General features: G+C 38.7%; 1 protein-coding gene across 1 annotated transcript in view; it reads right to left on the bottom strand.

The window, feature by feature from the left end:
* Positions 1-13,497, bottom strand: part of GPC6 (glypican 6) — a 1,120,836-nt gene that overhangs the window by 96,110 nt on the left and 1,011,229 nt on the right. Inside the window, exon 6 of the mRNA XM_014518541.1 lies at positions 1,952-2,082. Coding sequence (XP_014374027.1) covers positions 1,952-2,082 — 131 coding nt within the window. The remainder of the gene's footprint in view (positions 1-1,951; positions 2,083-13,497) is intronic.

The following is a 13,497-nucleotide window of genomic DNA, read 5'->3' as shown; positions in this document are numbered from 1 at the left end:
CTGGAAAGGAAAACATTCTGTATTACAGAGTGCATTTCAATCCCTTAATTTCCTACAAATGGTTTTAAAGAATTCCATTCCTATTCTCTGGAGTCTATATACTGTTATTAAAGCTGAGGATATAGTGAAAATAAAAATCCCCAGGAGGAGAACATATGATTGAATCAAAATGGTATGGATTCCAAAACCTTTTTCATGGTGCACATATAGCAAATAGTTCATAGGCTGTTAACTGTAGGGTCTATCATACTGGACAGCTGTAATCTAATGGCTATGGATGAAGTCTGATACCATGAGAGAGCCATATCTTAGGAAGTTATTGATCTGCTGACAAATAAAACTACCTCAATAAGATGATTCTTCTGTCAGTCATAAGAGAACAGTAAGGTTAATTTTCCTGTGACATATGGCTTTCCTGGCTCAGGATTTTAGGAAGTATGGGCTCAGATTTCTCTAGAAGAGATGAAATTTTGAAAGTATAAGTGAATGTAGTTTCATGATTTATCAATTATCATAGAAAATATCTTCCAATGTAAGAATAACTGTATGTAGGACTCAGCAGTGAACTGAGTTTATGCCAAGGAACCATGATGTCATTGGATCTAGGCAGAATATAGGTTTTCCTGGTCAATATGAAAAAAGAAAAAGATGTAGGGAGAAAATTAAATAACAAAGAAAAGGAAACCTAAATATATTTGATAACAAGCAGTTAGTGTGATTTTCCATGAAATATCTTTTAAGAAAAAAAGTCTGCTTCTTTCTTGTTTTAGGGAATAAGTATGCTGCAAGGGCATGCTATAAACCTCCATGGCATATGAGAGTGTATGGTTTGACTCTTAGTGTAGTTGGTGAACTCCAAGATCAACCCCACAGGAATAAGGCTCCATTTTACAATGGGTAGGGTAGTATCCTTAAAATCTTGATAACTTTCATGGGAGTTGAAAGTCACAGAATCTTTCAGGAAATTCAGTGCTTTGCAGGACTTGGCCCCATAGAGTGCTATGTGGTGACAGAGGAGAGGAGAGGGAGTGGCTCAGGGAAAAACAATAACTTTATCTTCTCCCATTCCCTCTTCTCTCTTCTTATTTTCCCAATTACAGTTGCTTCTTTCTGGTAATGAAAAAAGCACTAAATCAGACAGCAATCATGTCAGTGTCTAACTAACATGAATGCACTACTGTTAAATCAATGGGAACTGCCCAGTATTTTGATTCCGAGCAGCTGGCAAGACTATTGACTTCAGATATTCTACCAAGGAGCACAGACAAAGGTAAATAAAAGAAAAAATATCTATTGTTCACTCATGGCTCAACAGTATCTATTGTTGAATTCAAAGATACTTACTAACAATAGGTTCAGAGAAGAAGGTGGTATATTTATATATGCACTGAAAATGGAAAGGAGGAAATATGTACCTTTGACTGTTTATTATGGCACCAAATTCTAGACAAAAACTTCATCAAATTGAAGCTGTAGGACAGAATGATATTTCCCCCGAGTGGCCATTAAAGAAGGTTAAATGGAACGCTTCATTTATTCACCTCCAACATGTTATGCATCAACATGACCTATACCAATCAAAGCATCTTTAGAGGTTAATATAGAGAGTCACAGATGGGGCACAGGCAAAAGTTACTATCTCTGTCAACTGTCTCTTACAGAGCAACCAGAGAAAGTTTGTATCAAATGCAAAGTAATTTACAACATCCCTTGACTTCCTTAAATAAATAGAATCCTTCTCAATGCCATCTGTTTTTGAAGATGGTTATAGAGTTTTTAACAGGTCAGGGGATTTGGAGCAAGCCTGCTGCTCTAACAAGCAAACAAATAATAAGACCCAGCAGCATGGTCAAGTTTTCTCAGATACTGTACAGCAGAGAAAGAGAGAGAGCAAGCAATTTACCTTTGCTTTTGACATTCAGAAGAGGATAGGAAGTGACTTGAACAGTACCTTTGCTGACACCTGCATACTGTTTTCTTGCATGTTCATGATGGCTTCAGAAATCTTGACATCAATAGGATCCATGACTGATTCAATGTTGAACGGTCCCTCTAATCTCTCCGCCACCAGAAGCATAGCATCTGTTAAAACACAAAGGAGCCAGTCCTTTAAAGAAGGGTACCCTCAGTTATATTATGCAACTCAGCTTGTCCTGCCAAAGATGGAAATGCTCTGGACTGGTTCAGTATTCTGCAGATCTGTGACCGAGGGACACAGGAGACTTTAACATAATGAAAACTTTCTCCACAAATCCAATTCCCTTAATTGGCATAACCACAAAAAATACAATAGAGATTGTAAAGTTGTTACATTAATAATAGTTGCCAAGTTAAGTAATTTTTTTGGTATATACTATTATGGCATCTGAAACAGAATTTTTTCTAGACTATACTTGTATAATCTTACCCATCAGAAAAAAACAGGTTGATAGAAATGAACCCTGGAGTATATTTCTGGAGTTTGTACAAGTTGATGAACATGTTGATATGATATATCAGGCTCTTATAATTAAAGCAGCTGTTCGTTCTGACCCTAATGATCCCATTTTCTTGCAATATGAACAGGCAATGAATATTGGATTTCTGCCAGAACAAATAGGCATAAACCATGTTTTCCTCTCTATGTTGTCCACTTTACAATTTAAAAAAACAGTTGAAAGTTGTTTGCAGAAAGATACATTGCTTGTATCATCTGGGATTTTTATAACCTATTTTGCCTAATTATGTGGAAGCCAGTGACAGTGTAATCTTATCTAGTAGGGTTGTTTATTTATTTATTTATTGATAAAAATGAACTACTAGTAAATAAATTAAGCAACAGTAAAATGTTATTCTATAAAACTCAAATATTTATCTATTCATCAATACAGATGCAACACATATATATTTATGAAACCTATGTAATAAACTGTGTTCCAATCTTGTGATGACTTTTTTTACATCTCATTTTACTCTGCCTACCAATCTATTAACCAAGAATGAATTCTAATTTTCCAGATTTCCTAGAAGCTTTAAACAGCTTCCATTCAGTCTATAACAAACAAAAATCCTAGAGCTGTAAAGATAAAACATTGTTTTTTTCTTTTCAAACTGTATAATTTCCTCCATAACTTATTCTGTACTAAGCTTTATACATGGTATTTTTAAAATCCTACTGCATATTTAAGGTCCAAGTCACAGACCTATATGGACATTTAGACACCTAAAAAACCCTTGTACATCTGGGACTAAAATTTTGCATTTGATTAAGTCTATAAGGGTAAGATATCCTATAGCCCAGTGGGATATCTTGCGCGGGTTTTTAACTCAGGGAAGACATAAAATATTAAACATTCAGTTTGCAATATAGAAAACATTATTGTTATTGGGGTGTTTTCTTTTACATTTATTACTTACTGTGTGCATTTTGCCTGAATCCTATATAATTAGATCCCTGCTGGGTGCATTAACATGTGCATTACTACACTTTTTCTAAAGTGCATTAAATTTAGTACCTCTAATGTGAGGTACTAAATAAATACACATCAGGCTACCTTAATGCACAGGACTGAAAATGTATGTTTTTAAGTGACGTTTAATGCGCAGTATCCTATTTGACTAAACATTAGCTTAATTTCACTTTTTTATGTGACGTTTAATGCGCAATAAAACAGGCTACTGTGCATTAAAGTCCACGTGTAGGCCTACCCAGTAAGAAAAGATCCCTGACTTTATTGATAGAATACAAAAAAGCTCCAGTGTATATGTATGTATATATATTTATATTAAAAAATTCCCCAAATAAATTTTCTGAACTGATTATGATGAGTTCAGAAAATATCCTAGAGTGCTATGATTTAAGAGTTGGGGATGGTATGCATACTTTTTTCAGTTGGTTTGTAATTGGTTTGTAAGCTCAACTCTTGCTGATAAATCCTTTATTAGGGTTTTGTTGCATATTTGTGCATGCACATGCATGCACATGCATGCACTTAATAGCTTATTCTGTTCTATAAGCTATGAGGTTCAATATAGAGGAAACTTGAGGCACTGTTACATATTATCCTTGGGCTATACTAAGACCTCTTAATATAGGAGTGTCCTCATGTTATAGCATGAAAATTAGTGCTAAGTGCTAAGTACCCTCTGGGGGTGTGTCCAGCTGAGTGTGCATGTGTGGTATGTGGCGCTGCAAACCATATGCACTGCATACGCAAGTGTTTGCCATGCTGCTAATTTGCAGCATGGCAGGTTTTTTTGATACGATCAATCCTATGGAGAGTCTTCATTCTCTACTGTTTGCATACTGCAGTGCCAAAGCAGTTCAGCTGTGGTCCAGGCTTTGCACTGTCAGCTGAGGGGTAGGATCTCATACTAAATGATATACAAGAAAGAGCTGAGGCAGGAATTTGCCTTGCTTTGTTCCTTCAGTCAAATGATTTTTCTTTTACTTTTGTGGGTGGTATTATTAAAAGAAATGGAGGTTCTCTAAAAGATTTATTTGATTTAAAAATTCCCCAGCACATATATGCATTTCAAGATTAATTGATATTTAGACTTTGTACATTCTCAGGCTGGAAAACAGATAGATTCATAATTTAAACAGACGTGAGTCTGCATGCTATTCCTATGAATTGCATTGAGCCATCATCGTTTTTGATGATCTTTGCACCAAAGATGACGTTTTCTTGTGTATGTTACATTTTCTTCAGTCAGACTTACATACACCTGGTTAATCAGAGATTAATTTTTCTCCTCTTGAAAGAAAATGGTCAAGCCTAAGAACACTGTTTCATGGCATACCTTAGTGATTATCATGGATCCTGGTTTTCTCTGATTTAAAAAAATCCCCAATTTTCAGTTAAAAAAGTAACCCCAAGTCCACATTTTTCCATGATTGAAATGAAACTCCACTATATATCTAGCTATTTATTAGTGGTGTTTCATTTAAATCACAGAAAAATGTGGATTTTGGGTTACTTTTTTTAAACCAAAAATTGTGGATTTTTTTTTAAATCAGAGAAAACCAGGATCCCTGGTGATTATACATTTTTAAAAACTGAACTTGCTGAATTACAGACTGCTAATGAAAATGGTTATGGGTCCCATGGTCCCTCTACTGCTATAGGCTGGGCAAAACGGCAAAGTGCTTGTAGAAAGATATTCTGCTTCTAATGCATTGTTCCTTCCCTAAAGTCCCTAAAGCTGAGAGAGACCTCTGGGCAGTTTGGGTTAGCTAACTTGTGGGGAGGGAGGAGATTAGCTTGGCTGGGCCCTGTACATTTTACTTTGGACATTCGTCTCTGCAGACCCAGAAACTCAGGACAGATTTCTTTCTGAAGATTAGCCTTCTCCTCAAGGGACTTCCAGAAGCAGAGGATGTTTTTGGTTTCTCTGGAACCATGACTTTTTCAGGACGTAGCACAAACTCTAGTGCTTATTTCGGAAGGAAAAGGGTCTGATCCAAAGTCCAGTGAACTTACTGGGTGCCCCAACTGGGCTCTGAATCAGGGTTTCCATTCCCTTCTTAGTCCATGTCAGTTCTTGAACCTCAGTAGAACGGTGCCAGGAAAGCTCTGAGAAAGGCATCTTGTAGTATTATTAATTCCCCAGCACACAGGTTCATTGCTTCTGGTCCTATGAGTATCTTCCTACCCGTTATCTTTAAAGAAATGTTGAGTGTTTGTCCAAATACTGCAGTGTAAGCTAATATAACCAGAAGTGCTGTCTGGAAAATGTCTAAAGCATGTAAGGGTTTGTGTGTGTGTGACTGCAATAGGAGAGCAGGAAAGGCATGTGTAAATAGAATGCTTTTATTGTAAATAAGCCCGACCTTGAGAGTTGCAACTGCAGTTCAGGAAAGGGACACTGCTATAAATATACCGGGTAGCACAGAAATCCTCTTTCATTTCCCTCCTTCCCTGTTAAGGAGAGAGGGAGCTGTATTCGTTATATCATGCAGTTAAGGCTGAAGGGAGTTTTCTGTTATACATATAAATATAAATAATGGTTTTCAAATCATAATAATATTACATTTACACAAAGATGAAAATTGAATTAAAGACACAGCTTTACGTGGAAAAGCAATAAAATCAGACATGCATCCCAGCAACACCCTGCCAAAACCCTTTACCACCAGATTATGATTTACTAATGGAGTTCAAGGAGAGGGGAAAAGCAAAATGCCTCCTCATATTTAATGAGGTGCTAAGAACTCCTTTCTCTGGAAACCAGAATCATGGATGGGAGTCATGCCAAAACTTCTGTTTCTCTGAGGGTACACAGTGCATATTTCAAAGTAGTATTTATATGAAAACAACACATAGCTCTCTGTTGGTGCTTATAAACCCTAATTAACAGATTTTTTCACTGAAGCACGTTTTGTAAAACCAACATGCACAAATTGTAAAGTATAACACATGTATGCTTTAATAATTCCTGTATTGACACAATATGTCCTAGTTCTCAAGTTGCTTTTAGATTTTGCCCTCTTGTTTCACTGAATACTTTATCCTTAATCTCATGTTTCCCCACCAGGCATTCTTCTACTGTCCTCCCCGAGGGCCTCAGTCCACCAGCTGTTATCATAGCACATGCAATGGATTAGGTTTGTCATAAAATGCATTGATGGCTTTCTTTTAAAACAATATAGAGTTGTATTCTTTTAAAATAATACCAGAGAAGCAATGTTCTTCCTGCTGCTGCCTTCCCTTTATACAAGAGCTCAGGATAAGAGCAGTCATCTAAAATATGGGAGACCCATACTTAATTTCTACTTTTGCCTGATGGCATGCAAACCTACATCTTTCTGGAGACCAAGGAATGGTGATAGGGCACTCAGCTGGGACATGGGAGCTCAAGGCCACTTATAGTTAGGGATGTTCCTCCCTTTGAAACTATGCACAGAATATATAAGGATTCATTTGGTGGGAGAGAGCGAGAGAGAGAAAGACAGAAAGGCACTATGATTCTCTGGCCTAGAGGGCACTCATTTCAAATGGGTGGGTCCTGGGTTCCAGCTACTGCCCCAAGGACTGTTTATGTATTTTAATCAAGGATTGTTTAATGTAAAATATCTGAACAATTCTTACAGCAGAGATAGGAACCCAGATTCCACCTGTCAAATACCCTGCTAAACTAATGAATAAGGCAGAATTTTGAAATGATGGAAGGAACTGCATGTCTTCAGATATAAACCATTTCATAAAATAGCTCTCTAGGTTTTGAAGACATATCCTTTTTCAGCTCATGTAAATTAGCAGATATAAGTAAAAGATTTTAGTTTTGATTTTACAAGTCAGATATGCACAGGTTTTGCTTTGCAATGTGATCACTTGCAAAAGCAGGAATTGTCAATAACACAAATGAGCTAACTCGCTTCCTAGATCATTTTCTAATAATGCAGAAATTTCTATTAGTCCCTGGAGGCTTGTGTCTCTCCTTCTCCTTTATGTAGAATAGTTCAAGAAATCACTTTAATACCACATATGATATATGAAAAAGATACTGACAGTCTTCATCTTGTAGTGGTAGACAGCAACAAAATGAGTTTTCTTGAGGGAGCGGCAGATTCACTAGATTTGATTGAACATTTGGTATAACACACTTTTTTCTATATGTACAAAAAACTACTGTATAAAAAAATCAAAATTTCCTCTTCCCCCTGTGTCCTACTGTAGCTTTTAGCAATTCTAAATGATTTAGCACACTTTTACTAAGGGCCAAATTGTACCTCAAAGGAGTAGAGGAGGTGATAAAAGCTGTGCCGATCACTGTAACTATTACTGGGCCCAGCATTTGCCTCTGGCTTTACTGAGGGGAATGTAGGATCTATATAGTACTCATATCTTCAGGATGGGGGAGATAACATTCATGCGGGCAAGCAGAGCATAAATACAGGCATTGACTCCAGAGAAGACACCAGTGGGAAGTGATAAGCAGGGATCCTGGTTTTCTCTGATAAAAAAGATCCTCAATTCTTGGATTTAAAAAAGTAACCCAAAATTTATGTTTTTCCATGATTTTCCACCATGTGGTATTTCATTTTAATCATGGAAAAATGCGGATTTTTTAAATCTGATAATTGGGAATCTTTTTTATCAGAGAAAACCAGGATCCCTGGTGATGAGGCTAATGCAGGGGTGGGCAAAGTCCGGCCTGTGGGCCACATCAGGCCCACAGTGGACTCCATTTCCCAGCAGCCCCTGCCTGCATCACTGTGGACAGTTCCCACGGAGATCCCAGGAGCAGGGGTGCTGTGACAGTGCAGGGCCATGGTTTCCATGGAGACTGGCCCCAGCAGTGCTAGCAGGGCATGCAGTTGGGTAGGGAGCTGCTCCAGGGCCGGGATCTTGTGGTGGTGACACCGTGGTCTGGAGCCAGGGCACAGCTGCAATCTGCTTCATGCATGCCCTGGGCAGGGGCATGCAGGCAGCATTTCATGGCTCTGCCCCAGCTCCGGACCATGCTGTCACTACTGCAAGTTCCCAACCCTGGCCCCAGAGCAGCTCCCTGCCCAACCATGCATCCTGCCACTGCTCCTGGGGCAGGTTTCCATGGAAACCCTGGCTGCACTGCCAATCCTGGGGTCTCCATGGAAACCAGCCACAGCAATGCAGGTAGGGACTGCTGGGAAATGGAGTCTGGCTGCCATCCAGATCTGCCATTTTGCCCACCTCTGGGCTCATGTCTTCCCCATCCAATAGCTCAAGGAGAAAGCTACACTGGCCATGGATGAACCATGTCTTCTATTTGAATGTTTAACATCCAAGAGAGAATGCGCTTCTAAGACTCTGCTGTGTTGAAGCTCTGCTAGGGATATGCAAAATCTGACTCTCATAGCTACTTTAAAAGGTTTTAATAACTCAATTTTTTTAGGGTGTTCTATTCAGGATTTCCAGTTTCTTATGTTTTACTTATCCCTCTTGACCTTCTTCTACCCACACAGTACTACACAACTCTTCCCTCTGTCTAAGAAGGAATAAACTTAGCACTAGACTCCTGCTTCTACTAAATTAGATTCCAAAACAAGTCCGTAAACTGAACTTGGCTGTCAGGTCTGAAAACTGCTAACCTTTTCTGTAGTAAAGAAAATGTAGTGTGTTTTGGTATGTTTGGATGTGATAGGATTGCTCGAATCTTGTCAGTCTGGCTTTTACCCTGGGTACAGAATGGCAACTGCACTTGAACCTTAGTTGATGATCTTGACTTGGAGACCGATGGGGGAAATTGTGCCCTGCTGTTCTTACTAGAACAGGGATGGCCAACCTGTGGCATGCATGCTGCAACTGGCACACTCAGCCACTTTGTTTGGTACACAGCAAATCTGGCAGGGGGAAGAGGAGATTTCAATTGGTTCTGAATTAGACACTAGATGCTTCTCTATGTTCTATATGTATTGTTATTTTAATAGCCACTGACATTAGATTTTTCAGGAAGTAATTACTAGGATTTTTCTTTATCCCTTCCCAGATTTGGGCCCATGTATGTTTTTATTCTATCCTCCTATCTCACGTGATTGCCAGGACATTTAAAAAATAACTTTATGCAGCAAAATAAGTTCCTCTGCTAATCCCTTTAATGTCCTGGTGTATATTATCTATTTGGTTTTACACATTAGCTTTTTTCCAAAATATTTCTAGTAAAAAAAAGGATTTTTTTTTTTAAAAAAGTACATCATTATTTTTCCAAGAGCCAGATTTTATCATACTAACTCACATGGAGCAGAACCTGGCTTTGTGAACAAACCAAATGAGTACTGGGACTATCCGCTAAGTAAGCTATCATTCAGTGTTACAGCATAAAAACATAAGAATGACCATTTACTGGGTCAGACCACAGCTCTATCTTGTTCAGCATCCTGTGTGTCACAGTGGCAGCTAGTGGATGCTGAAAGGGAGAGTGAACTGGGTATGACCAGGTGTTTTTCCATTGTTCCTCTCCCACTTGCAGCTCCCAGCATTTAAAGTCTAGGAAGTTCTAATTCAGAAGCTGTATCCCTAACTCCCATCCTCAACAGCTAATGATGCCCCTTTCCTCCAAAAATTTGGCCAATCTCTTTTTGAATCTGACTAAACTAATGTTACAATGTCAGAATCTCATTCTAATCATTTATACATTGCTTCTTATTTTTTCTATACTAGAACTATAGGCACCCACTGAATCTAATAGGTAACAGGTTTGAAACGATCAAGAGAAAGTACTTTTTTTACACAACACATAGTTAACTTGTGGAACTCATTGCCACAGGAGGTGGTGCAAGTGGACAGCATAGCCAGGTTAAAAAAGGAACTGGATAAACTCATGGATGATAGATCACAAAGATGATAGAACACAAAGGTTGAAGATGTTTGCTCTGGCATATCTAAACCAATAAATGGTGGATAATATCAGGGAGGGGATTGATCACTCTAGAGCAGGGGTTGTCAACGGGGGGTACGTATACCCCTGGAGGTACTTTGAAAGGTCCCAGGGGGTATGCGGGGGCAGGTGGGGATGGAACCCAAAGCCGCTGTCTCATTGGAACAGGGCCAGGGTTTGGTGAGAGCAGGGCCAAACAGACGCTGCTCTGCTGCTGTTCTGCTGCTCACCATGCCTGCGCTCTGCATCCGGCCGCTTGCCACCCCTCCACCCCAGGGTTACACTTACTAAAAGGGGGCCACCGCAGGAACACTTACTAGAAGAGGTTGAAAAACTCTGCTCTAGAGATATCCAGTTTTATACTCTCCCCCTATAGTATCCCTCCATGCCACTGTTGGAGTCAGGATACTGCACTAGATGGACTATTCGTTTAACCTAGTATGGTACTTCTTGTGTTCTTATTAACTGATTTTATAAAACAATTCAATATTTCAGCATTTTTTCAGGTTAACATTAATTTAAGGGTTCTTTAGTTAGCTACTGTCTTCCTAGTTTCTCTTACTACCCAGCATATGTGAAATTTCGTAATCACTTTGGTAATAATGGAATCTAAAATTTTGTGTGTTTTATTAGAATGCTCCAGGTCTCTCCCAGACTCACAGAGCTTGCTTCCTCTTTCCAATCTACTGAGGCTCAGTAGAGGTCAAAATTATTCAATGCTTGTTTTATTGGAAACTAATACCTGCCTGCTGCTCTGTTCCATTAATTTATTCCTAACAGAGCTAAATACCTAGTCACCAGGGATCCTGGTTTTCTCTGATAAAAAAAAAAATCCCCAAATTTTGGATTAAAAAAGTTAACAAAACCACCATTTTCTTGTGATTAAAATGAAATTACACTAATATATATATGTATATATAGTGGTGTTTCAGTTCAATTACAGAAAAATGTGGATTTTGGGTTACTTTTTTATTTCTGAAAATTGGGGATTTTTTTTATCAGAGAAAACCAGCATACCTGCCAGTCACTGGGTGCATCTACATATGCTATTAATGCAATTGAATGAACTCCTAAGTGCCACGTTTACACGCACTCCTAGGACCACAGCACATTGAGCTGGGTCAGAGTAGCCGCAGCTGGCAGGGGACCCAGAGGATCAGCCTGCCAGCCCAGGGCTGCTCCAACCTGGTTCAATGTGCTGTATGGGGGCTGGCTGGGGCATGAGGGTGCTCCAGCGTGGGGTTAGTGCTTACACTGGCACCCTCATGCCCCAGACAGACATGTCAGTGTCTATATGTATGTTGCACCATACTAAATAACACCACTGCAGGATAATACTTGTGTTTACAAATTGTAACCCAGGGCAGTGTTTATAAGTTTACTGTGGCCTAATGAGGCCACACATGTAGATACTGAGACTTTACTGTGCAGCTAATTAGTCAACTACACAGTAAAACTATTGTGTAGACATGCCCACTGATTCCAAGAATCCTAGTGTTCCCTATATTTTCAATCTATTCCTCCCCATTGTTAAGAAGATGTTCCTCACATTTTTTAATAACTCTGCATAACTTAGAATCCTTTTGGGTGTAGATTTTTAATTGTATTTTTTTACCCAACAGATGTCTGGCTAGTTGATCTCCCTCTACATAATTTTGATTCTGAAATTGCAAGAATTGTGCAACTGATCTTGGAGCATTTCAACTATCTTTACAAGTTTGATTGGTTATATCATCTTAGTTTTTTCATGAATAAACTTAGAATGAACATTTGCTGAACAAATGTTTTTAAAACAATGTTTAGATTTCCTGGAAATGAGTTTATGGCCAATCCACATAATTGAAAAATTGCTTGTGCTATTTGAAACCCCAATGCAACTTAACAATTCAGGAGTCTCTTGGGCAGCAGAACAGAAGGTTATATTTCAGTGTTATTTTTCTTTGAGGAAAGTAAGTTAAAATATTTTAATTTTCTCTTTTCTCTCTATTTTCTCTATGATAAAATAATCTAGCGACATACACTCAGGTCTTGAAAACATCTGGTGCACCAAATAACCACTAAACATCACACCTCAAAAAGCTATGTGGGTATAATGAGGTGTAGGTTGTAGCTGTGTTGGTCTGAGGACATAAGCAGACAAGGTTCTTTGGGTAAATCTGATATCTTTTATTAGACCAACTTAGGTAGTTGGAAAAAAAAATTAAGAAAGCTTTTGGGTTTAAAACTCTTTGTCAGGCTGAGGAAGTTTCTGCAGTTGGTGTGTGCTCTTCCTGGATTGAATGAAAAGTAAAGAAGCCAGAGGCTGGGCTGGTATATCCCTGATCCTGCTGCCACTGGAAGTCAACTGGCCTTACATAACAAGAGCAGATTGACAGTATTGACCCAGAAACTTTGTCTGAGAATCTCAGCCCATAAAGACACAATCTACAACGTCACAGTACAGATTTTACCATTTTGATTTATACAGCTATAGTTAAAAGAACATAATTTTGCATATAGGAAAGGCTTGTATGCTCCAGTACAGCCTGCTGGTATCTCTAGAATTTATGAATTATGCTAGAAAGGGGTGGAATGTAACTTCAGTGTACTTCTCAGTATACATACTTCTGATTTAGAATCCTTTTGGGTGAAGATTTTTAATTGTATTTTTTGTTACCCAATGCATGTCTGTCTAGTTGAGTTCCCTCAACTTCATTTCAGTTCTAAGATTGCCAGAATTGTGCAATTAATTTCGGAGCATTCCAACTATACCTCACAGTGGCCACGTCTACACAAGACGCTGATATGCAGTAGCCCGTGACTACAGCGCAATAGCGTCACATGGCAGAAAGCATGATGCAATGCTACTGCGCAGTAGTCACAAGCTACTGTGTAGTCAGAGTCACAAAAATCCATTTCTCAGTGCTACTGCACAGTAACTCTGGCTACATTTAGTACTTTTTTAAGCAAGTACTAAATGACTGTGCAGCAACGACTGCATAGTAGGTGTCTCATTTAGACATTGCCACTATGCTACCAATTCAATACACCAGTCCTTTCGCTGTTTTCAATTGTGTTGAATATTACCCATTTCCATTTGTAAACTAGAGAAACAGTCATCCAGCAAAACTCAAGTAGCTATTATGAAAAGTTTTTATAAAATTAGATCTTGGGGAATTT

Source organism: Alligator sinensis, unplaced genomic scaffold (genome assembly GCF_000455745.1).
Source record: "Alligator sinensis unplaced genomic scaffold, ASM45574v1 scaffold740_1, whole genome shotgun sequence".
Lineage (NCBI taxonomy): Eukaryota > Metazoa > Chordata > Crocodylia > Alligatoridae > Alligator > Alligator sinensis.
The sequence above is the reverse complement of the archived record's forward strand: the minus strand, read 5'-3'. Positions and strand labels throughout refer to the sequence as shown.